General features: G+C 48.6%; 1 protein-coding gene across 1 annotated transcript in view; it reads left to right on the plus strand.

The window, feature by feature from the left end:
- Positions 1–26033, plus strand: part of VWDE (von Willebrand factor D and EGF domains) — a 231100-nt gene that overhangs the window by 132994 nt on the left and 72073 nt on the right. Inside the window, exons 12-13 of the mRNA XM_073677285.1 lie at positions 731–1665; positions 1743–1879. Of these exons, the coding sequence (XP_073533386.1) occupies positions 731–1665; positions 1743–1879 (1072 nt within the window). The remainder of the gene's footprint in view (positions 1–730; positions 1666–1742; positions 1880–26033) is intronic.

Consider the following 26033-nt stretch of genomic DNA (forward strand, 5'->3'; position numbering starts at 1 on the left):
AGGATCAGTAATGTAATGTATGTACACAGTGACTGCACCAGCAGAATAGTGAGTGCAGCTCTGGAGCATAATACAGGATGTAACTCAGGATCAGTAATGTAATGTATGTACACAGTGACTGCACCAGCAGAATAGTGAGTGCAGCTCTGGAGTATAATACAGGTTGTAACTCAGGATCAGTAATGTAATGTATATACACAGTGACTGCACCAGCAGAATAGTGAGTGCAGCTCTGGAGCATAATACAGGATGTAACTCAGGATCAGTAATGTAATGTATGTACACAGTGACTGCACCAGCAGAATAGTGAGTGCAGCTCTGGAGTATAATACGGGATGTAACTCAGGATCAGTAATGTAATGTATGTACACAGTGACTGCACCAGCAGAATAGTGATTGCAATTCTGGAGTATAATACAGGATGTAACTCAGGATCAGTAATGTAATGTATGTACACAGTTACTGTACCAGCAGAATAGTGAGTGCAGCTCTGGAGTATAATACAGTATGTAAATCAGGATCAGTACAGGATCAGTAATGTAATGAATGTATGGAGTGACTGCACCAGCAGAATAGTGAGTGCAGCTCTGGAGCATAACTCAGGATCAGTACATAATATAATGTATGTACACAGTGACGCTATTAAAGATTGCTCTGTATGACAGTGCCCTTCAATAGACAATGCAAACATCAGAAATGATACTTTTTATATGTTTTCTTGTTCCTTCAGGATTCCCGCAGGAGAAAGTTTATTCGATAAAATTCCATCTTCAGTTCCCCTAAACATCGAGAAGACTAAGTATTGTGGTTGTGCGTCTACCACAGAGACAAAGCGTCCACAGCAATCACCAAATACACTGAGCCATTCTGCAGAAGATCTCCCTGTCTGCACCGGCAAAGAAAACGTAAGGTTTCTTACATTAATACCAGTCTTGGACGTCACTAATGAGTACGTGTTCTCAACCGTTACCACTCGAGATCTACAGAAGCGGTCGGTGGACACTCTCCAAGAATATGATCATTCGTCAATGGAACCAACCAACTCTGTAGCCTTTAAGAATATATCTAGAAGAAATGTCATCTCAAGGAGGCCACCGCAACACATGGGAAGTTATAGGAACCCAAGCGAAGAGAATGTTTCTAAGAACCGGGCTAAACGTCAGAATTATTATGAAGACCTCTCAACGTTCCCGTACCAAAGTCTCAGCCAATCAGACTTGGAAGGATTCAGTTACTTTTTTCCTGAGGATCACTCCACATATACGTCTCCTGAGTTTCTACCTTCTTGGCCTACTACATCAGGGTTGACTCATTCTTACACTTCAGCAGTTTGCCAGGAAGCAGTTTTTAACTCCAGTATCGGGAAACTATGCGTCAGATTCCTGGAGAAACATCTCATGGATGTGATTGACATGTGTATTACAGATATATTATTGAAGGATGACCTAGGATGGACCGAGGCCGGGTTAGCCCTCCTGGAGAATGAATGTGAAAGAAAACTACTGGACATAAGACCCGACCAAGCAAAAAACATCCAGATCCCCTTAGAGAAGATTGTCTTAGAACTGAGGTGTCCCAACCTCTGTAGCTCCAATGGGCAATGTATGGAATGGGGCTGCTCCTGCTCCGAGGGGTTTAGCTCCTACGACTGTAGCATTTTGTCTGGTAAGTTTGGTCATTTGGTCGTTCTGACGGTCTGTGACTAGGTATCCCCCACTCATTCTCTTGTTGCTCTTGTAAAGACCAGGTGCCAGAAATTTCAGAGCTTGAACATTTTGGGCTTTGTGACGTCCGAAAGTACGACTGCATGTCTGTAAGAGTGTTCGGTCTGGGATTCAAAGAGGTGGAGAGTCTAAAATGTGAATTCACAAAGCAACAGGTATGTAGATTGTGGGGACTTTACTTCAAGCTAGTGACTTGTGACATTACAATATATTGTATCACGTCCTGTATAACACTCCAGAGCTGCACTCACTATTCTGCTGGTGCAGTCACTGTGTACATAGATTACATTACTGATCCTGAGTTACATCCTGTATTATACTCCAGAGCTGCACTCAATATTCTGCTGGTGCAGTCACTGTGTACATACATTACATTACTGATCCTGAGTTACATTCTCTATTATACTCCAGAGCTGCACTCACTATTCTGCTGGTGCAGTAACTGTGTACATACATTACATTATTGATCCTGTACTGATCCTGAGTTACATCCTGTATTATCCTTCAGAGCTGCACTCACTATTCTGCCGTTGCAGTCACTGTGTACTTACATTACATTACTGATCCTGAGTTACATCATGTATTATACTGCAGTGCTGCACTCACTATTCTGCTGGTGCAGTCACTGTGTACTTACATTACATTACTGATCCTGAGTTACATCCTGTATTATACTCCAGAGCTGCACTCACTATTCTGCTGGTGCAGTCACTGTGTACATACATTACATTACTGATCCTGAGTTACCTCCTGTATTATACTCCAGAGCTGTACTCACTATTCTGCTGGTGCAGTCACTGTGTACATACATTACATTACTGATCCTGAGTTACCTCATGTATTATACTCCAGAGCTGTACTCACTATTCTGCTGGTGCAGTCACTGTGTACATACATTACATTACTGATCCTGAGTTACAACCTGTATTATACTCCAGAGCTGCACTCGTTATTCTGCTGGTGCAGTCACTGTGTACATAGATTACATTACTGATCCTGAGTTACATTCTCTATTATACTCCAGAGCTGCACTCACTATTCTCCTGGTGCAGTCACTGTGTACATACATTACATTACTGATCCTGAGTTACATCCTGTATTATACTCCAGAGCTGCACTCACTATTTTGCTGGTGCAGTCACTGTGTACATACATTACATTACTGATCCTGTACTGATCCTGAGTTACCTCCTGTATTAATCTCCAGAGCTGCACTCACTATTTTGCTGGTGGAGTCACTGTGTACATACATTACATTACTGATCCTGAGCTACATCCTGTATTATACTCCAGAGCTGCACTCACTATTCTGCTGGTGCAGTCACTGTGTACATACATTACATTACTGATCCTGAGTTACATCCTGTATTATACTCCAGAGCTGCACTCACTATTCTGCTAGTGCAGTCACTGTGTACGTACATTACATTACTGATCCTGTACTGATCCTGAGTTACATCCTGTATTATACCCCAGAGCTGCACTCACTATTCTGCTGGTGCAGTCACTGTGTACATACATTACTGATCCTGAGATACATCCTGTATTATACTCCAGAGCTGCACTCACTGTTCTGCTGGTGCAATCACTGTGTGCATACATTACATTACTGATCCTGAGTTACCTCCTGTATTATACTCTAGAGCTGCACTCACTATTCTGCTGGTGCAGTCACTGTGTACATACATTACATTACTGATCCTGAGTTACATCCTTTATTATACTCCAGAGCTGCACTCGTTATTCAGCTGGTGCAGTCACTGTGTACATAGATTACATTACTGATCCTGAGTTACATTCTGTATTATACTCCAGAGCTGCACTCACTATTCTGCTGGTGCAGTCACTGTGTACATACATTACATTACTGATCCATTCAGAGGCATTCAGAGTTAAATTAGAAAATCAATTTGCACAAAAAAGCTCCAGAGAGGTGTGGGCTGGAATGAAGCTAGTGACTGGGTTTAAGGCAAGGTCGGAGCAGGGGGGTGGTGGACTTACAATGGCTAATGAAATGAATCAGTTCTTCAATAGATTCAGCAATAAAGGTGCGGTAGCAGCAGGGAAGGGGGAGGAGGCCGGGGAACAACTAGCTAAATTAACAGGGGGTGAAATAGATCATTTCTCGGTCTCCAAAAATGACGTGAGGGACCAGTTTAGTAAGCTGGCCATTGGCAAAGCAGCAGGGCCTGACGGTCTCAGTCCACGTGTCCTCAGAGTGTGTGCAAATGAGTTATGTACTGTCTTCCAGCATCTCTTTAACCAGAGCTTACAATCAAAGAGAGTACCAGTGCTATGGAAGACTTCCTGCCTGGTGCCGATTCCCAAGACTACCTTCCCGGCTTCCCCGGGGGACTATAGACCGGTGGCCTTAACATCGCATGCGATGAAGTCCTTGGAGAGAATAGTACTTGCTCACTTGTGTCCGAGGGTGATGGCGCATACTGATGCTCTTCAGTTTGCGTACCGGCAGGGACTGGGTGTGGACGATGCTGTAGCGTCTCTGCTACAAACAGTACATTCCTTTTTGGACAATGATGGAACCACAGTGCGTGCTTTGTTCTTTGATTTCTCTAGTGCGTTCAACACATTACAGCCACTCTTACTGCGAGGAAAGTTGATTAAAATGGCGGTGGATGAGGGACTTGTGAATTGGATAATTGACTACCTGTCGGATAGGCCACAGTTTGTTAGGTGGGGGACGGCTACATCAGATAGTGTACTGAGCAGTGTCGGAGCCCCGCAGGGAACAGTGCTGTCGCCATTCCTCTTTACATTGTACACAGCTGACTTTCAGTATAAATCAGACCGTTGTCACCTCCAGAAGTACTCGGATGACTCTGTGATAGTTGGCGGTATTGGGAAGGACCAGGACGAAGAGGAATATAGAAGGGTGGTTGCGGACTTTGTAGTATGGTGCCAGGCTAACCATCTAGAACTAAATGTTAAGAAAACCAGGGAGTTGGTGATGAGCTATGGAAGGTGCAAGAAGGTATGCCTACCTGTTACCATTGACGGTCAGGATGTGGAGATGGTGGACAGTTTCAAATATTTGGGGGTTTACCTGGATAGCAAGCTAGACTGGAAGTGCCACATGGAGAAGGTCTACAAGAAGGGGATGAGTAGATTGTACTTCCTAAGGAAGTTAAGGTCTTTTAATGTGTGTGGCAAAATGCTTGAGGTGTTCTACCAATCCATTGTGGCTAGTGCCACCTTTGCGGCAATAATTTGCTGGGGTAACAGTGTGCGTGTTGCTGACGCCAACAAGCTCAACAAACTTATAAAGAAGGCTAGCGCGACGGTGGGCCTACAGCTTGGGACTTTTGAAGAGGTGGTAGAGGATAGGATTAAGAAGAAGTGCAGAGCTATAATGGGCAACAACACACACCCGCTTTATGAACTGTTTGCGAAACAGAAGAGCACATTCAGCAATCGCCTAATACAACTAAGGTGTAAAAAGGAAAAATACAGGAGATCGTTTGTTCCAACAGCTATGGGGGTGTTTAACAAATGTCTGAAAAGCAATGTCTAAAGCATTCCAAATGTTTTGTTATTATATGTGTCATGTTCGAGATCTGTGTTCTGCTGCTGTGATACCGCAATTTCCTCCGGGATAAAATAAAGTATATCTTATCTTATCTTATCTTATCTTATCCTGAGTTACATCCTGTATTATACTCCAGAGCTGCACTCACTATTCTGCTGGTGCAGTCACTGTGTAAATACATTACATTACTGATCCTGAGTTACATCCTGTATTGTACTCCAGAGCTGCACTCGTTATTCTGTTGGTGCAGTCACTGTGTACATAGATTACATTACTGATCCTGAGTTGCATTCTGTATTATACTCCAGAGCTGCACTCACTATTCTGCTGGTGCAGTCACTGTGTACATACATTACATTACTGATCCGGAGTTACATTCTGTATTATACTCCAGAGCTGCACTCACTATTCTGCTGGTGGAGTCACTGTGTACATACATTACATTACTGATCCTGTACTCATCCTGAGTTACCTCCTGTATTATTCTCCAGAGCTGCACTCACTATTCTGCTGGTGCAGTCACTGTGTACATACATTACATTACTGATCCTGAGTTACCTCCTGCATTAATCTCCAGAGCTGCACTCACTATTCTGCTGGTGCAGTCACTGTGTATATATATTACATTACTGATCCTGAGTTACATCCTGTATTATACTCCAGAGCTGCACTCACTATTCTGCTGATGCAGTCACTGTGGATATACATTACATTACTGATCCTGAGTTACATCCTGTATTATACTCCAGAGCAGCACTCACTATTCTGCTGGTGCAGTCACTGTGTACATACATTACATTACTGATCCTGAGTTACCACCTGTATTATCTTCCAGAGCTGCACTCACTATTCTGCTGGTGCATTAACTGTGTACATACATTACATTACTGATCCTGAGTTACATCCTGTATTATACTCCAGAGCTGCACTCACTATTCTGCTGGTGCAGTCACTGTGTACATACATTACATTACTGATCTTGAGTTACCTCCTGTTTTATACTCCAGAGCAGCACTCACTATTCTGCTGGTGCAGTCACTGTGTACATACATTACATTACTGATCCTGAGTTACCTCCTGTATTATCTTCCAGAGCTGCACTCACTATTCTGCTGGTGCTGTCACTGTGTACATACATTACATTACTGATCCTGAGTTACATCCTGTATTATACTCCAGAGCTGCACTCACTATTCTGCTGGTGCAGTCACTGTGTACATACATTACATTACTGATCCTAAGTTACATCCTGTATTATACTCCAGAGCTGCACTCACTATTCTGCTGGTGCAGTCACTGTGTACATACAATACATTACTGATCCTGTACTGATCCTGAGATACATCCTGTATTATACTCCAGAGCTGCACTCACTATTCCGCTGATGCAGTCACTGTGTACATACATTACATTACTGATCCTGAGTTACATCCTGTATTATACTCCAGAGCTGCACTCACTATTCTGCTGGTGCAGTCACTGTGTACATACATTACATTACTGATCCTGAGTTACATCCTGTATTATACTCCAGAGCTGCACTCACTATTCTGCTGGTGCAGTCACTGTGTACATACATTACATTACTGATCCTAAGTTACATCCTGTATTATACTCCAGAGCTGCACTCACTATTCTGCTGGTGCAGTCACTGTGTACATACAATACATTACTGATCCTGTACTGATCCTGAGATACATCCTGTATTATACTCCAGAGCTGCACTCACTATTCCGCTGATGCAGTCACTGTGTAAATACATTACATTACTGATCCTGAGTTACATCCTGTATTATACTCCAGAGCAGCACTCACTATTCTGCTGGTGCAGTCACTGTGTACATACATTGCATTACTGATCCTGAGTTACCTCCTGTATTATCCTCCAGAGCTGCACTCACTATTCTGCTGGTGCAGTCACTGTGTACATACATTACATTACTGATCCTGAGTTACATCCAGTATTATACTCCAGAGCAGCACTCACTATTCTGCTGGTGCAGTCACTGTGTACATACATTACATTACTGATTCTGAGTTACCTCCTGTATTATCCTCCAGAGCTGCACTCACTATTCTGCTGGTGCAGTCACTGTGTACATACATTACTGATCCTGTACTGATCCTGAGATACATCCTGTATTATACTCCAGATCTGCACTCACTATTCTGCTGGTGCAGTCACTGTGTACATACATTACATTACTGATCCTGAGTTACATACTGTATTATACTCCAGAGCTGCACTCACTATTCTGCTGGTGCAGTAACTGTGTACATACATTACATTACTGATCCTGAGTTACATCCAGTATTATACTCCAGAGCAGCACTCACTATTCTGCTGGTGCTGTCACTGTGTACATACATTACATTACTGATCCTGAGTTACCTCCTGTATTATCCTCCAGAGCTGCACTCACTATTCTGCTGGTGCAGTCACTGTGTACATACATTACATTACTGATCCTGTACTGATCCTGAGATACATCCTGTATTATACTCCAGAGCTGCACTCACTATTACGCTGATGCAGTCACTGTGTACATACATTACATTACTGATCCTGAGTTACATCCAGTATTATACTCCAGAGCAGCACTCACTATTCTGCTGGTGCAGTCACTGTGTACATACATTACATTACTGATCCTGAGTTACCTCCTGTATTATCCTCCAGAGCTGCACTCACTATTCTGCTGGTGCAGTCACTGTGTACATACATTACATTACTGATCCTCTACTGATCCTGAGTTACATCCTGTATTATACTGCAGAGCTGCACTCACTATTCTGCTGGTGCAGTCACTGTGTACATACATTACATTACTGATCCTGAGTTCCATCCTGTATTATACTCCAGAGCTGCACTCACTATTCTGCTGGTGGAGTCACTGTGTACATACATTACATTACTGATCCTGAGCTACATCCTGTATTATACTTCAGAACTGCACTCACTATTCTGCTGGTGCAGTCATTGTGTACATACATTATATTACTGATCCTGAGTTACATCTTGTATTATACTCCAGAGCTGCACTCACTATTCTGCTGGTGCAGTCACTGTGTACATACATTACATTACTGATCCTGAGTTACATCCTGTATTATATTCCAGAGCTGCACTCACTATTCCGCTGGTGCAGTCACTGTGTACATACATTACATTACTGATCCTGAGTTACATCCTGTATTATACTCCAGAGCTGCACTCACTATTCTGCTGGTGCAGTCACTGTGTACATACATTACATTACTGATCCTGTACTGATCCTGAGTTACATCCTGTATTAATCTCCAGAGCTGCACTCACTATTCTGCTGGTGGAGTCACTGTGTACATACATTACATTACTGATCCTGAGCTACATCCTGTATTATACTCCAGAGCTGCACTCACTATTCTGCTGGTGCAGTCACTGTATACATACATTACATTACTGATCCTGAGGTGCCTCCTGTATTATACTGCAGAGCTGCACTCACTATTCTGCTGGTGCAGTCACTGTGTACATACGTTACAGTACTGATCCTGAGTTACCTCCTGTATTATACTCCAGAGCTGCACTCACTATTCTGCTGGTGGAGTCACTGTGTACATACATTACATTACTGATCCTGAGCTACATCCTGTATTATACTCCAGAGCTGCACTCACTATTCTGCTGGTGCAGTCACTGTATACATACATTACATTACTGATCCTGAGGTGCCTCCTGTATTATACTGCAGAGCTGCACTCACTATTCTGCTGGTGCAGTCACTGTGTACATACGTTACAGTACTGATCCTGAGTTACCTCCTGTATTATACTCCAGAGCTGCACTCACTATTCTGCTGGTGCAGTCACTGTGTACATACATTACATTACTGATCCTGAGTTACCTCCTGTATTATACTCCAGAGCTGCACTCACTATTCTGCTGGTGCAGTCACTGTGTACATACATTACATTACTGATCCTGAGTTGCATTCTGTATTATACTCCAGAGCTGCACTCACTATTCTGCTGGTGGAATCACTGTGTACATACATTACATTACTGATCCTGTACTGATCCTGAGTTACCTCCTGTATTATTCTCCAGAGCTGCACTCACTATTCTGCTGGTACAGTCACTGTGTACATACATTACATTACTGATCCTGACTTACATCCTGTATTATACTCCAGAGCTGCACTCACTATTCTGCTGGTGCAGTCACTGTGTACATACATTACATTACTGATCCTGAGTTACATCCTGTATTATACTCCAGAGCTGCACTCACTATTCTGCAGGTGGAGTCACTGTGCACATACATTACTGATCCTGTACTGATCCTGAGTTACCTCCTGTATTAATCTCCAGAGCTGCACTCACTCTTCTGCTGGTACAGTCACAGTGTACATACATTACATTATTTATCCTGTACTGATCCTGAGTTACCTCCTTTATTATACCCCAGAGCTGCACTCACTATTCTGCTGGTGCAGTCACTGTGCACATACATTACATTACTGATCCTGTACTGATCCTGAGTTACCTCCTGTATTATTCTCCAGAGCTGCACTCACTATTCTGCTGGTGCAGTCACTGTGCACATACATTACATTACTGATCCTGTACTGATCCTGAGTTACCTCCTTTATTATACCCCAGAGCTGCACTCACTATTCTACTGGTGCAGTCTCTGTGTACATACATTACATTACTGATCCTGTACTGATCCTGAGTTACCTCCTGTATTAATCTCCAGAGCTGCACTCAGTATTCTGCTGCTGCAGTCACTGTGTACATACATTGCATTACTGATCCTGTACTGATCCTGAGTTACCTCCTGTATTAATCTCCAGAGCTGCACTCACTATTCTGCTGGTGCAGTCACTGTTTTCATACATTACATTACTGATCCTGCTGTACTGATCCTGAGTTACATTCTGTATTATACTCCAGAGCTGCACTCACTATTCTGTTTGTGGAGTCACTGTGTACATACATTACATTACTGATCCTGTACTGATCCTGAGTTACCTCCTGTATTATTCTCCAGAGCTGCACTCACTATTCTGCTGGTGCAGTCACTGTGTACATACATTGCATTATTGATCCTGTACTGATCCTGAGTTACCTCCTGTATTAATCTCCAGAGCTGCACTCACTATTCTGCTGGTGGATTCACTGTGTACATACATCACATTACTGATCCTGTACTGATCTTGAGTTACCTCCTGTATTAATCTCCAGAGCTGCACTCACTATTCTGCTGGTGCAGTCACTGTGTACATACATCACATTACTGATCCTGAGTTACCTCCTGTATTATACTCCAGAGCTGCACTCACTATTCTGCTGGTGCAATCACTATGTACATACATCACATTACTGATCCTGTACTGATCCTGAGTTACCTCCTGTATTAATCTCCAGAGCTGCACTCACTATTCTGCTGGTGCAGTCACTGTGTACATACATCACATTACTGATCCTGAGTTACCTCCTGTATTATACTCCAGAGCTGCACTCACTATTCTGCTGGTGAAGTCACTGTGTACATACATTACATTACTGATCCTGAGTTACATCCTGTATTATACCCCAGAGCTGCACTCACTATTCTGCTGGTGCAGTCACTGTGTACATACATCACATTACTGATCCTGAGTTACCTCCTGTATTATACTCCAGAGCTGCACTCACTATTCTGCTGGTGAAGTCACTGTGTACATACATTACATTACTGATCCTGAGTTACATCCTGTATTATACTCCAGAGCTGCACTCACTATTCTGCTGGTGCAGTCACTGTGTACATACATTACATTACTGATCCTGAGTTACATCCTGTAGATCTTTTATTATAAAAATGAAAAACATAACAATAATAATAACAGAAACATAACAAAATTAATAACCAGAAAATAAACAATGTAATGAACTGGTCCAGCCGCTCCCTCTCTCCTCACACACATATTATACATATATACACAATAATAACTACCTACACCATGACATCTGGTCCGATTACCAAACAAATAATAACAATATAATAAACAATAACCGGCAAATTATATACAAACTAATATATACATTCTCTTTTTTTTTTTTTTTTTTAAATAAATGCTAACTATACAAATATATACAAGACAAAACAAAACCCCCCACACTCGAGCCCACCAGTCCCTCCCCGGCACTGACCTGAGAGCTGCTCCTGCACCTCATGCCTCAGTCCATGTCCAACGTCCATAGGCCAGATCAGGCAGTGCCAGTTTTTCACCCAAATAACCAGTGTCCCACAAGATGAACCCACCTCCCCCCTTTTCCCTCCACCCAACCTAACACCTACACCCAAACCCATATATACAATATATACAGAAACAAACAATACAATAACCACAACTGACAAAGCCCAAGTTCGGCGCCTGCAGCCCTACATCACTGTCTACTGATCAAAACAAAACAAAAATCTATGGTGTCAGCAGTAGCCCACCACCAGGAGAGGAGATGACCAGACTAGGGCACACTAAAAGAAAAGCCCCTCCAGAGGAGAGCGGCCCTCCGTGTACCCAGTCTCTCATACTCCAGAGAACGCACCTTCACCAGGTCACCGAGTATGGTCCTAAACACATTGTCCACTGGGAGGATTTTCCGCTGCGTCGATACTAAGCACCGTGCGTTCCACGTGTGATACCTAACCACTGCGCTAACTAGAAATAAGGTGCAGCGGTCCCGACCACCCAGGTCCCCGAATGCTCCATAGGCCCATTCCGCATAAGAGAGATTGGCCAGCCGGGGCCAGCCAATGGAGGTGCCCACCCTGTTGTACACCTCTGTGTTAAAGGGACAACGAAGCAGGAAGTGGTCCATGCTTTCAAGCATGGTACCACAATGCTCCCGAGGACAGTTCCTGTCCTCAGAGCTCCTACACTTCAGATTGTCCCTCACACACAGTTTCCCATGGAAGCAGCGCCAAGCCAAGTCCCAAACCTTCGAGGGGATCCTGATAGAATTCAAAAGATGCAGACCCACCCCAAGATCCCGACTTGGGCAATCCCTGAGCGCCAGAGGCCTCTGAAAATGGGTCAACAGAACCCTTTTGTCAAGGAGCTTCCTTGGCAGAGTCCTGACCTCCCACATTCCCAGACCCCACCGGCGAATTACCTTCAGAACCACGGTAGCGTAAGCCGGGAGATGTCCATGCGGTGTGCGGAGATCCTTCACTTGCCCTCCTGTCTCCCATTCCTGGAAGAAAGGCTGAAACCATCCCCTACAGGAGAATACCCACGGAGGAGCCCTCTCTTTCCAGAGGTTTGCAATATTGATCTTAATGAAGGTATCCACAAGGAATACCACAGGGTTGACCATACCCAACGCTCCTAGTCTCCTCGTACGGTAAGTAACCTCCCTCTTGACCAGGTTCAGTCTATTCCCCCATAACAGTTGAAAGAACAAACTGTAGACCCGAGTCCAGAGAGGCTCTGGGAAGATGCACACACTGCCCAGATAGATCAGCAAAGGGAGCAGGTAAGTTTTGATCAGGTTTACCCTTTCCCTTAGGGTCAAAGACCAACCCTTCCATTGGTTTACCTTCTGAGTGGCGATCTCTAGCCTGCTGTCCCAATTTTGTTTGGGGTAATCCCCCTGACCAAATTCGATGCCAAGAACTTTTGCAGAGACTTTGGGTTCTGGAAGGGTGTCCGGGAGATCAAAACCAGGATCTCCTCCTCCCAGCCAGAGACTCTCACACTTATCCCGGTTGATCTTAGACCTGGATGCCTCCGAGTAGCGATTTACCTCTGACATCAGCCATTCTGCCTCCCCATCAGAGGAAACAAAAACGGTGACGTCATCGGCATACGCCACCACTCTCAGAGTGGCTTCCGGTGCTGCCCGGTCCATCCCGATCCCAGCCAAGGGTCCACGCTCCACCCTCCTAAGAAGTGGGTCAATCGCAAACACGTACAGTAGCGGCTCAAGGGACAACCCTGGCGAACACCACACCCAACCTCAAAAGAGCTGCCAATCCAACCGTTCACAAGCGGGAAACTCTCTGCCCCAGCGTACAAGGTCTTAAGCCAATCAACAAAGCCCCCCGGCAGGCCATATCTCAGAAGGACAGACCAGAGGTAGTCATGATTAACCCGATCAAACGCTTTTGCCTGGTCCAATGACAGCATGTACCCCTTGCAGTGACCAGCCCTACCCTGCTCCACCACCTCTCGGACACAGAGTACAGCACTAATTGTACTGCGGCCCGGAACAGAGCAATGCTGGGCCCCCGAAAGGAGCTGGGGTGCAAATTTCACCAGCCGATTAAACAGCACCTTTGCCAAAACCTTCCTGTCTGCATTGAGAAGCGCTATGGGACGCCAATTCTCAATGCAAGATGGGTCCTTACCCTTTGACAAGATGATCAGGGCAGACCTCCTCATTGACTTTGGCAGAGTGCCCGAGGAAAGACACTCATTGAATACCTCAGTCAAGAGGGGAACCAAGGCGTCCTTAAAGGTCTTATAGAATTCAGATGTTAAGCCATCTGGACCGGAGATTTCTTTAGGGCAAGCCCTTCAATTGCCAACTTAACTTCCTCTTCCCTGATCATCTCTGTCAAAACACCAAGAGAGGGGTCTACCCCTGGTTCGGGGACGGCTTCAGCCAGAAAAGCCGACATCTCATCCCAATCCAGATCCCTCTTCCCCAAGAGGTGCGAGTAGAAGGATCTGACGACCTCCAGGATCCCTGATCTGGATCTTTTCAGGGACCCCGCAGTGTCAACCAGTCCTGTAACAACTTTACTATTCACTGACATCTTGCAGTTTCTGTAAGGGTCGGGCGAGCGGTACTTCCCGTAATCCCTCTCAAAAACCAAAGATGCGTGTCTATCATACTGACACCTCATTAGCAAAGATTTCACTCTGGAGATCTCCTCGCGGCTACCTCCAGTTAAGACAAGATGCTCGAGTTTCCTCCTCAGGCCCTGATACAGGCGATACCTGTCCAGGCTCCTGAGGCTCGAGAGCTGGCGGAAGAATCTCGCCACCCTTTTCATAAACATCTCCCACCACTCTGACTTACTACTACAAAGATCCAGTAAGGGTACCTGGCTCTGAAGAAAATCCTCAAAGGACTGTCTTATCTCCGCTTCTTCCAAGAGAGACGAATTGAGCCTCCAAAAGCCTCTTCCCATCCGGGGGGTCTCTGTAACATTCAGGGAAAACAAAATCATACAGTGATCGGAGAACTCCACCTCAACAACAGATACTGCTGAAGAGACGGCTTCCTCCTTTAAATAAAACCTGTCTATCCTGGACCTACATTTACCTCTATGATAGGTGAACCCCTCGTGGCCTGGGGTGTGCCGGATGTAGACATCCACCAGGCGAGCCTCACTAGCTATACTATTAAGGGCGACGCTATCATAAGTCAGCTTGTCTCTGGAACCTCCTCTATCCCGGGGCCTCGTGACAGTGTTGAAGTCCCCTCCAAAGACGACCTGCCGACTCGTAAAAAGGTAGGGCTTGATCCTCATAAAGAGACACTTCCGGTCCCACTTAGATTGGGGACCATAAATGTTAATGAGCCGGAGCTATTGTCCCTTCATGAGGACATCTAATATCAGGCACCTCCCCATTTCTAACTCAATAACCCGTCGGCATTCTACCGGTGCGGTAAAAAGGACCGCCACTCCGCTATACGGCTCGGCCGCAAGAGACCAATAGGAGGGCCCGAGTCTCCACTCCCTCTTAGCTAGAAACACCTCTGCCATATTTGGCAGCCTGGTCTCTTGCAGAAAGAAAATGTCAGCTTCAACCCGGCTGAGAAAATCAAGGGCCGCAAATCTAGCCATATTTGACTTAATGCTGGCGACATTAATGGACGCCAGCGTCAACGGAGTGGGTACCGCCATCATTGGTGATTGAGTTAGATGGCTTTCTTCTTCCCACTCCCCTTATCCTCTGCCTCAGAGGAGGAATCCTTCCCCCTCTTTAATGACACAGAGGTGTCCATTCCCACATTTTTCCTTCTTTTTTCGTCCTCGTCTCCGGACTCTGGGCCAGTCCCTCCCCCCAAGGACCTTGCATCCCCAGGAGAAGGAGACTCGGCGCCCCCTGTAAGCTCCGCTGAAGCCGGAACCTCACCCTCAGCCTCCTCCTCAGAGGAAGAGATGTTATCAAGGGCTTGGAACCGGTTAGAAAGACCAACCAGAGGGGAGTCAGTTTTACCTTCCTTAGGTACCTTGGTCAGAGCGGGAGAAGATGTTTTATCTCCCTTCTTTTTCTTCTTTTTGGTGCCGAGCTTACGCTTGTTCTCTAGCCACCGCTTATTATCCTCATCCATACTTTCATAATGGGAGGATTCTGAGGCAGAGGCAGTTTCCTCCCTGTGGATCCTCCTGACCTCCTCATCCAACTCATCATCCCTCGGGGCCTCAGCAGCAACACTGGCATCCAGGACAGGGGCTGCCCCGGTAGTCTGGGGCTCGCCCCGCTCCCTCTCCTGTCTGCGCTTGTCTAGACGCCTCACATGGGCAGGCGTCTTTTTATTGCTTTTCTTCCCTGGCCCCTCAGCTCCCCCACCCCTGCTAGTCCCCTCCCCAGCAGAATCGGCCTCACGGCTTACTCCCACCGGGGTCTCGACTGCATTAGCAAAGGAGCGAGGACAACGGCTGAATGGGTGACCTAACTCACCACACAGGTGGCACCTAATCTCCACACAAGAGGCGGCAAGATGGCCGACACCCCCACACAACGCGCATTTCTGCACGGTGCAGTTTGCACTGAAGTGTGTGGGGTCGCCGCACCTGTGACAGAGCTTCGGTTGCCCCTGGTAGAAGACCAGGATACGATCCCTACCCAGGAAGGCAGACGATGGAATGTGGGCAACCGTACCACCTGAACGCTTAAGTTTTACCATAAACGTCCAGTCCCCTGACCAGATACCAAACTCGTCGCGGTTTTTCTTTGGCATCTCCACCACCTCTCCATACCGACCAAGCCACGTCATGATGTCATAGCAAGAAAGCGACTCGTTACGAGTCATCACGGTCACTTTCTTGATCTGGTTTTGGCGAGACACAGCCTGAACGGCAAAGTCTCGCCAGCCGGGCTCATTTTTTCCAACTCATAATTCGCCCAGAAGAGCTCAAGCCCCTCCGGCCGAACAAAGCTGACATCAAACTCAGGCGTGGAATAGGGATGTATCAAGGCGTAGATGTCAATCGCCTTGAAGCCCATCCTCAGCAGGAGCTCCACAACTTTAGACCTTGGAGGACATGCATCACTGCCCCTCCACCGAAGACGGACCACATTCCTACGCACACTGCCTGGCCCGGCTGTTGGGAGGGACCACACTGTATCCCCCCCTTTTTGCTCTCGGAAGGCCCGAGGCCATGCCTCTCTATCCAGAAGGATAGATCAACCTCTCGACCCTCTACCATTAGTGATCTCTCCCCCTTCTTTAGAGCCTCCAGAAGGCGCCGTTGCAACATGCCATCCCCAAAGCCCGGAGACGAGGAGGATGCCCTATTTGCCCCGGAGGTGACACTGGCATAACTCTGGACAGGTGTTGCCACCCCCGGGGGGGCAACCGGACCAGTGACCACATCAGCCCCCACAGCATCACCATTACCCACCTCCATCTCACCCTCCACCAAACCAGCAACCACACCACTAGACAATGAATTAGCCTCATTCACCCCCACCACCACATTCATTCCTGCTGGACCAGTAACAATGGCGGATGACATTTTGACCTCCGCATCAGGCACAAGGGGCTCAGTCACCTCCATAGAACTGGAGACGACCTCACCCCCTGTCTTATGTGTGCCCTACACATCATTGGTCGGTAATTTCCGCTGTTTGGCATTCGGTATAATGTGCCGCTGATCTTTAGCTGCTGTTAGGCGCCGCTGATCTTTAGCATCAGGATCTTCCGGACTAGCGACGCCAACACAAAATAGCACTTTGGTGGGAGGACCGGAACGCTCAGCCCCGACAGCCCCCTCACACCGCCGCCGCTTCTCAACTAAGTGATCAGCGGCAACAGCATTCAGAGGTCCCGAGGCTACCGGAGCTGCCCCCGACACCGGGCTGCTCCCCCCTCCCACTGAGGAGCGCACCACAGCATCGTGGCCTGATGGAACGCCCGCCGCCGGGCCGCCCTCACTGTCCAGCCTCTCGGCTGATGCACCTCCTGCTGCGTCCCCACTACTACAAGCAGAGACGGAGCTCTGCGCCTCACTACCGCGCTCTGTAATCTCCCCGCGCCTTTGCACCGGATCCACAGCAGAACCCGGGCTGGGCTGGGCAACGGGGCTTATACAGCGTGCTGAGCCTGCCGCCGACTCAGGGGGTACAGGGAGGGGGGCATATACGTATCTTACCGCCTCCTGCAGCTTTGGCTTGGTCTTCTTTGCCTTTTTGTGGCCCCCAGGTGCCTCTTCTGGTAGATCGTCACCAAGATGGAAGTTTTGGAGGCACACTGGGGACTCCAGGAGCTTAATCACCGCCATTAGCGCCCCTCCCTGGCCGCTGCTGTCACTGTCCTCCCCAGAGCCGGCAGAACTGCGACCGGATGTCATTGTCACCTGTCCTGCAGGGAGCTCGCTGCACGTGGCCTGCGGGTGACTTTGCAGGCTGCCAGGTGGGGCTTCCTGCTGGTCATCATCACTCTCATCATCCACCTGGCTCTCAGGCTGCAGCCCCATCTTCCTTTGCTCTCTGGTATCAGCCATTTCTCTGTATCGGTCTTCATTTATTAGTTTTTCTTTGAATGGACCACTCTGCTCCCTGATGGTGGCTTTCCTAAGTTCCAGCAGGTGAATCTCACTGGTCAGCCTCTTTACTTCAGCCTGGAGCTTGGCCTTCCTTGGTTTGGAGGCCCCCGCAGCTTTGGCGCTTGTGCAGCGCAGCTCCTCCCGGAGCCTCCTGATGAGCTTACTGGCATCTTCATACTCACGGAGGTGGATCATGACCCGGGAGGCATAGGTGGACACAGACTCCCGGGGTCCCTGCAGCGCCCAACCCCCCTCAGGGAGGTCGGCCTCACCTCCGTGAGCACTCAGCTTTCCTCCGGAAGGAGTGCCATCATGCACGCCGCTGTCAGGCTTTTCCTCCATGCTGTAAGCCTTGCGGCTTCTAGGGGTCTCCACAATCCCGGGGGGAGTAGGAGCCACACTGCTGCGACTCCTGGTGCAGCGTCTCACCCCCGAGTCCTCTGATGTGCAGGCCGGTTGCTGGTTTCTTCTGCCCCCCGCCGGCCTGGTTCGGGAAGCAGAAGCCTGGGACTTGGCTCCTTCACTCATCCCAGAAACCCGCTCTCTCCCTGGGAAAGAGAGAAAGCAGGTCCCCAGGTGGAGAGGTGATGGTTTCTCAGAGATCATGAGCTAACAGCAGGATCTGCAGCCACCACACCCGTAATCAGCACACTGACTAGCAGCTGATCAGAGCTGCACCCAGTATGCTGCTGGTGGAGTCACTGTGTACATACATTACATTACTGATCCTGGGTTGTATCCTGTATTATACTCCAGAGCTGCACTCACTATTCTGCTGGTGCAGTCACTGTGTACATACATTACATTACTGATCCTGTACTGATCCTGAGTTACATTCTGTATTATACTCCAGAGCTACACTCGCTATTCTGCTGGTGCAGTCACTGTGTACATACATTACATTACTGATCCTGAGTTACATCCTGTATTATACCCCAGAGCTGCACTCACTATTCCGCTGGTGCAGTCACTGTATACATACATTACATTACTGATCCTGAGTTACATCCTGTAGATCTTTTATTATAAAAATGAAAAACATAACAATAATAATAACAGAAACATAACAAAATTAATAACCAGAAAATAAACAATGTAATGAAACTGGTCCAGCCGCTCCCTCTCTCCTCACACACATATTATACTTATATACACAATAATAACTACCTACACCATGACATCTGGTCCGGTTACCAAACAAAAAAATAACAATATAATAAACAATAACCGACAAATTATATACAAACTAATATATACATTCTTTTTTTTTTTTTTTTTTTTAATAAATAAAATAAATGCTAACTATACAAATATATACAAGAGAAAACAAAACCCCCCACACTCGAGCCCACCAGTCCCTCCCCGGCACTGACCTGAGAGCTGGTCCTGCGTCTCATGCCTCAGTCCATGTCCAACGTCCATAGGACAGATCAGGCAGTGCCAGTTTTTCACCCAAATAACCAGTGTCCCACAAGATGAACCCACCTCCCCCCTTTTCCCTCCACCCAACCTAACACCTACACCCAAACCCATATACACAATATATACAGAAACAAACAATACAATAACCACAACTGACAAAGCCCAAGTTCGGCGCCTGCAGCCCTACATCACTGTCTACTGATCAAAAACAAAAATCTATGGTGTCAGCAGCAGCCCACCACCAGGAGAGGAGATGACCAGACTAGGGCACACTAAAAGAAAAGCCCCTCCAGAGGAGAGCGGCCCTCCGTGTACCCAGTCTCTCATACTCCAGAGAACGCACCTTCACCAGGTCACCGAGTATGGTCCTAAACACATCGTCCACTGGGAGGATTTTCCGCTGCGTCGATACTAAGCACCGTGCGTTCCACGTGTGATACCTAACCACTGCGCTAACTAGAAATAAGGTGCAGCGGTCCCGACCACCCAGGTCCCCGAATGCTCCATAGGCCCATTCCGCATAAGAGAGACCGGCCAGCCGGGGCCAGCCAATGGAGGCGCCCACCCTGTTGTACACCTCTGTGTTAAAGGGACAACGAAGCAGGAAGTGGTCCATGCTTTCAAGCATGGTACCACAATGCTCCCGAGGACAGTTCCTGTCCTCAGAGCTCCTACACTTCAGATTGTCCCTCACACACAGTTTCCCATGGAAGCAGCGCCAAGCCAAGTCCCAAACCTTCGAGGGGATCCTGATAGAATTCAAAAGATGCAGACCCACCCCAAGATCCCGACTTGGGCAATCCCTGAGCGCCAGAGGCCTCCGAAAATGGGTCAACAGAACCCTTTTGTCAAGGAGCTTCCTTGGCAGAGTCCTGACCTCCCACATTCCCAGACCCCACCGGCGAATTACCTTCAGAACCACGGTAGCGTAAGCCGGGAGATGTCCATGCGGTGTGCGTAGATCCTTCACTTGCCCTCCTGTCTCCCATTCCTGGAAGAAAGGCTGAAACCATCCCTTACAGGAGAATACCCACGGAGGAGCCCTCTCTTTCCAGAGGTTTGCAATATTGATCTTAATGAAGGTATTCACAAGGAATACCACAGGGTTGACCCTACCCAACCCTCCTAGTCTCCTCGTACGGTAAGTAACCTCCCTCTTGACCAGGTTCAGTCTATTCCCCCATAACAGTTGAAAGAACAAACTGTAGACCCGAGTCCAGAGAGGCTCTGGCAAGATGCACACACTGCCCAGATAGATCAGCAAAGGGAGCAGGTAAGTTTTGATCAGGTTTACCCTTTCCCTTAGGGTCAAAGACCAACCCTTCCATTGATTCACCTTCTGAGTGGCGATCTCTAGCCTGCTGTCCCAATTTTGTTTGGGGTAATCCCCCTGGCCAAATTCGATGCCAAGAACTTTTGCAGAGACTTTGGGTTCTGGAAGGGTGTCCGGGAGATCAAAACTAGGATCTCCTCCTCCCAGCCAGAGACTCTCACACTTATCCCGGTTGATCTTAGACCCGGATGCCTCCGAGTAGCGATTTACCTCTGACATCAGCCATTCTGCCTCCCCATCAGAGGAAACAAAAACGGTGACGTCATCGGCATACGCCACCACTCTCAGAGTGGCTTCCGGTGCTGCCCGGTCCATCCCGATCCCAGCTAACGGTCCACGCTCCACCCTCCTAAGAAGTGGGTCAATCGAAAATGCGTACAGTAGCGGGCTCAAGGGACAACCCTGGCGAACACCACACCCAACCTCAAAAGAGCTGCCAAACCAACCGTTCACAAGCGGGAAACTCTCTGCCCCAGCGTACAAGGTCTTAAGCCAATCAACGAACCCCCCCGGCAGGCCATACCTCAGAAGGACAGACCAGAGGTACTCATGATTAACCCGATCAAACGCTTTTGCCTGGTCCAATGACAGCATGTACCCCTTCCAGTGGCCAGCCCTACCCTGCTCCACCGCGTCTCGGACACAGAGTACAGCACTAATTGTACTGCGGCCCGGAACAGAGCAATGCTGGGCCCCCGAAAGGAGCTGGGGTGCAAATTTCACCAGCCGATTAAACAGTACCTTTGCCAAAACCTTCCTGTCTGCATTGAGAAGCGCTATGGGACGCCAATTCTCAATGCAAGATGGGTTCTTACCCTTTGACAAGATGATCAGGGCAGACCTCCTCATTGACTTTGGCAGAGTGCCCGACGAAAGACACTCATTGAATACCACAGTCAAGAGGGGAACCAAGGCGTCCTTAAAGGTCTTATAGAATTCAGATGTTAAGCCATCCGGACCGGGAGATTTCTTCAGTGCAAGCCCTTCAATCGCCAACTTAACTTCCTCTTCCCTGATCATCTCTGTCAAAACGCCAAGAGAGGGGTCTACCCCTGGTTCGGGGACGGCTTCAGCCAGAAAAGCCGATATCTCATCCCAATCCAGATCCCTCTTCCCCAAGAGGTGCGAGTAGAAGGATCTGACGACCTCCAGGATCCCCGATCTGGATCTTTTCAGGGACCCCGTAGTGTCAACCAGTCCTGTAACAACTTTACTATTCACTGACATCTTGCAGTTTCTGTAAGGGTCGGGCGAGCGGTACTTCCCGTAATCCCTCTCAAAAACCAAAGATGCGTGTCTATCATACTAACACCTCATTAGCAAAGATTTCACTCTGGAGATCTCCTCGCGGCTACCTCCAGTTGAGACAAGATGCTCGAGTTTCCTCCTCAGGCCCTGATACAGGCGATACCTGTCCAGGCTCCTGAGGCTCGAGAGCTGGCGGAAGAATCTCGCCACCCTTTTCTTGAACATCTCCCACCACTCTGACTTACTACTACAAAGATCCAGTAAGGGTACCTGGCTCTGAAGAAAATCCTCAAAGGACTGTCTTATCTCCGCTTCTTCCAAGAGAGACGAATTGAGCCTCCAAAAGCCTATTCCCATCCGGGGGGTCTCTGTAACATTCAGGGAAAACAAAATCATACAGTGATCAGAGAACTCCACCTCAACAACAGATACTGCTGAAGAGACGGCTTCCTCCTTTAAATAAAACCTGTCTATCCTGGACCTACAGTTACCTCTATGATAGGTGAACCCCTCGTGGCCTGCGGTGTGCCGGATGTGGACATCCACCAGGCGAGCCTCACTAGCTATACTATTAAGGGCGACGCTATCATAAGTCAGCTTGTCTCTGGAACCTCCTCTATCCGGGGGCCTCGTGACAGTGTTGAAGTCCCCTCCAAAGACGACCTACTGACTCGTAAAAAGGTAGGGCTTGATCCTCGTAAAGAGACACTTCCAGTCCCACTTAGATTGGGGACCATAAATGTTAATGAGCCGAAGCTCCTGTCCCTTCATGAGGACATCTAATATCAGGCACCTCCCCATTTCTAACTCAATAGCCCGTCGGCATTCTACTGGTGCGGTAAAAAGGACCGCCACTCCGCTATACGGCTCGGCCGCAAGAGACCAATAGGAGGGCCCGAGTCTCCACTCCCTCTTAGCTATAAACACCTCTGCCATATTTGGCAGCCTGGTTTCTTGCAAAAAGAAAATGTCAGCTTCAACCCGGCTGAGAAAATCAAAGGCCGCAAATCTAGCCATATTTGACTTAATGCTGGCGACATTAATGGAAGCCAGCGTCAACGGAGTGGGTACCGCCATCATTGGTGATTGAGTTAGATGGCTTTCTTCTTCCCACTCCCCTTACCCTCTGCCTCAGAGGAGGAATCCTTCCCCCTCTTTAATGACACAGAGGTGTCCATTCCCACATTTTTCCTTCTTTTCTCGTCCTCGTCTCCGGACTCTGGGCCAGTCCCTCCCACCAAGGACCTTGCATCCCCAGGAGAAGGAGACTCGGCACCCCCTGTAAGCTCCGCTGAAGCCGGAACCTCACCCTCGGCCTCCTCCTCAGAGGAAGAGATGTTATCAAGGGCTTGGAACCGGTTAGAAAGACCAACCAGAGGGGAGTCAGTTTTACCTTCCTTAGGTACCTTGGTCAGAGCGGGAGAAGATGTTTTATTTCCCTTCTTTTTCTTCTTTTTGGTGCCGAGCTTCCGCTTGTTCTCTAGCCACCGCTTATTATCCTCATCCATACTTTCATAATGGGAGGATTCTGAGGCAGAGGCGGTTTCCTCACTGTGGATCCTCCTGACCTCCTCATCCAACTCATCATCCCTCGGGGCCTCAGCAGCAAGACTGGCATCCAGGACAGGGGCTGCCCCGGTAGTCTGGGGCTCGCCCCGCTCCCTCTCCTTTCTGCGCTTGTCTAGACGCCTCAGCTGGGCAGGCATCTTTTTATTGCTTTTCTTCCCTGGCGCCTCGGCTCCCCCACCCCTGCTAGTCCCCTCCCCAGCAGAATCGGCCTCACGGCTTACTCCCACCGGGGTCTCGACTGCATTAGCGAAGGAGCGAGGACAACGGCTGAATGGGTGACCTAACTCACCACACAGGTGGCACCTAATCTCCACACAAGAGGCGGCAAGATGGCCGACACCCCCACACAATGCGCATTTCTGCACGGTGCAGTTTTCACTGAAGTGTGTGGGGTCGCCGCACCTGTGACAGAGCTTCGGTTGCCCCTGGTAGAAGACCAGGATACGATCCCTACCCAGGAAGGCAGACGATGGAATGTGGGCAACCGTACCACCTGAACGCTTAAGTTTTACCATAAACGTCCAGGCCCCTGACCAGATACCAAACTCGTCGCGGTTTTTCTTTGGCATCTCCACCACCTCTCCATACCGACCAAGCCACGTCATGATGTCATAGCAAGAAAGCGACTCGTTACGAGTCATCACGGTCACTTTCTTGATCTGGTTTTGGCGAGACACTGCCTGAACGGCAAAGTCTCGCCAGCCGGGCTCATTTTTTGCCAGCTCATAATTCGCCCAGAAGAGCTCAAGCCCCTCCGGCCGAACAAAGCTGACATCAAACTCAGGCGTGGAATAGGGATGTATCAAGGCGTAGATGTCAATCGCCTTGAAGCCCATCCTCAGCAGGAGCTCCACAACTTTAGACCTTGGAGGACATGCATCACTGCCCCTCCACCGAAGACGGACCACATTCCTACGCACACTGCCTGGCCCGGCTGTTGGGAGGGACCACACTGTATCCCCCCCTTTTTGCTCTCGGAAGGCCCCGAGGCCATGCCTCTCTATCCAGAAGGATAGATCAACCTCTCGACCCTCTACCATTAGTGATCTCTCCCCCTTCTTTAGAGCCTCCAGAATGCGCCGTTGCAACATGCCGTCCCCAAAGCCCGGAGACAAGGAGGATGCCCTATTTGCCCCGGAGGTGACACTAGCATAACTCTGGACAGGTGTTGCCACCCCCGGGGGGGCAACCGGACCAGTGACCACATCAGCCTGAACAGCAACACCATTACCCACCTCCATCTCACCCTCCACCAAACCAGCAACCACACCACTAGACAATGAATTAGCCTCATTCACCCCCACCACCACATTCATTCCTGCTGGACCAGTAACAATGGCGGATGACATTTTGACCTCCGCATCAGGCACAAGGGGCTCAGTCACCTCCATAGAACTGGAGGCGACCTCACCCCTGGTCTTATGTGTGCCCTCCACATCATTGGTCGGTAATTTCCGCTGTTTGGCATTCGGAATAATGTGCCGCTGATCTTTAGATGCTGTTAGGCGCCGCTGATCTTTAGCATCAGGATCTTCCGGACCAGCGACGTCAACACAAAATAGCACTTTCGTGGGAGGACCGGAACGCTCAGCCCCGACAGCCCCCTCACACTGCCATCGCTCCTCAACTAAGTGATCAGCGGCAACAGCATTCAGAGGTGCCGAGGCTACCGGAGCTGCCCCCGACACCGGGCTGCTCCCCCCTCCCACTGAGGAGCGCACCACAGCATCGTGGCCTGATGGAACGCCCGCCGCCGGGCCGCCCTCACTGTCCAGCCTCTCGGCTGATGCACCTCCTGCTGCGTCCCCGCTACTACAAGCAGAGACGAAGCTCTGCGCCTCACTACCGCGCTCTGTAATCTTCCCGCGCCTTTGCACCGGATCCACAGCAGAACCCGGGCTGGGCTGGGCAACGGGGCTTATACAGCGTGCTGAGCCTGCCGCCGACTCAGGGGGTACAGGGAGGGGGGCATATACGTATCTTACCGCCTCCTGCAGCTTTGGCTTGGTCTTCTTTGCCTTTTTGTGGCCCCCAGGTGCCTCTTCTGGTAGATCGTCACCAAGATGGAAGTTTTGGAGGCACACTGGGGACTCCAGGAGCTTAATCTCCACCATTAGCGCCCCTCCCTGGCCGCTGCTGTCACTGTCCTCCCCAAAGCCGGCAGAACTGCGACCGGATGTCACTGTCGCCTGTCCTGCAGGGAGCTCGCTGCACGTGGCCTGCGGGTGACTTTGCAGGCTGCCAGGTGGGGCTTCCTGCTGGTCATCATCACTCTCATCATCCACCTGGCTCTCAGGCTGCAGACCCCTCTGCCTTTGCTCTCTGGTATCAGCCATTTCTCTAAAGCGGTCTTCATTTATTAGTTTTTCTTTGAAATGACCACTCTGCTCCCTGATGTCAGCTTTCCTCAGTTCCAGCAGGTGAATCTCGCTG

This window comes from Phyllobates terribilis, unplaced genomic scaffold, assembly GCF_046119375.1.
Source record: "Phyllobates terribilis strain yellow unplaced genomic scaffold, ASM4611937v1 Scaffold_4__5_contigs__length_816908805, whole genome shotgun sequence".
In the NCBI taxonomy this organism is placed as follows: domain Eukaryota; kingdom Metazoa; phylum Chordata; class Amphibia; order Anura; family Dendrobatidae; genus Phyllobates; species Phyllobates terribilis.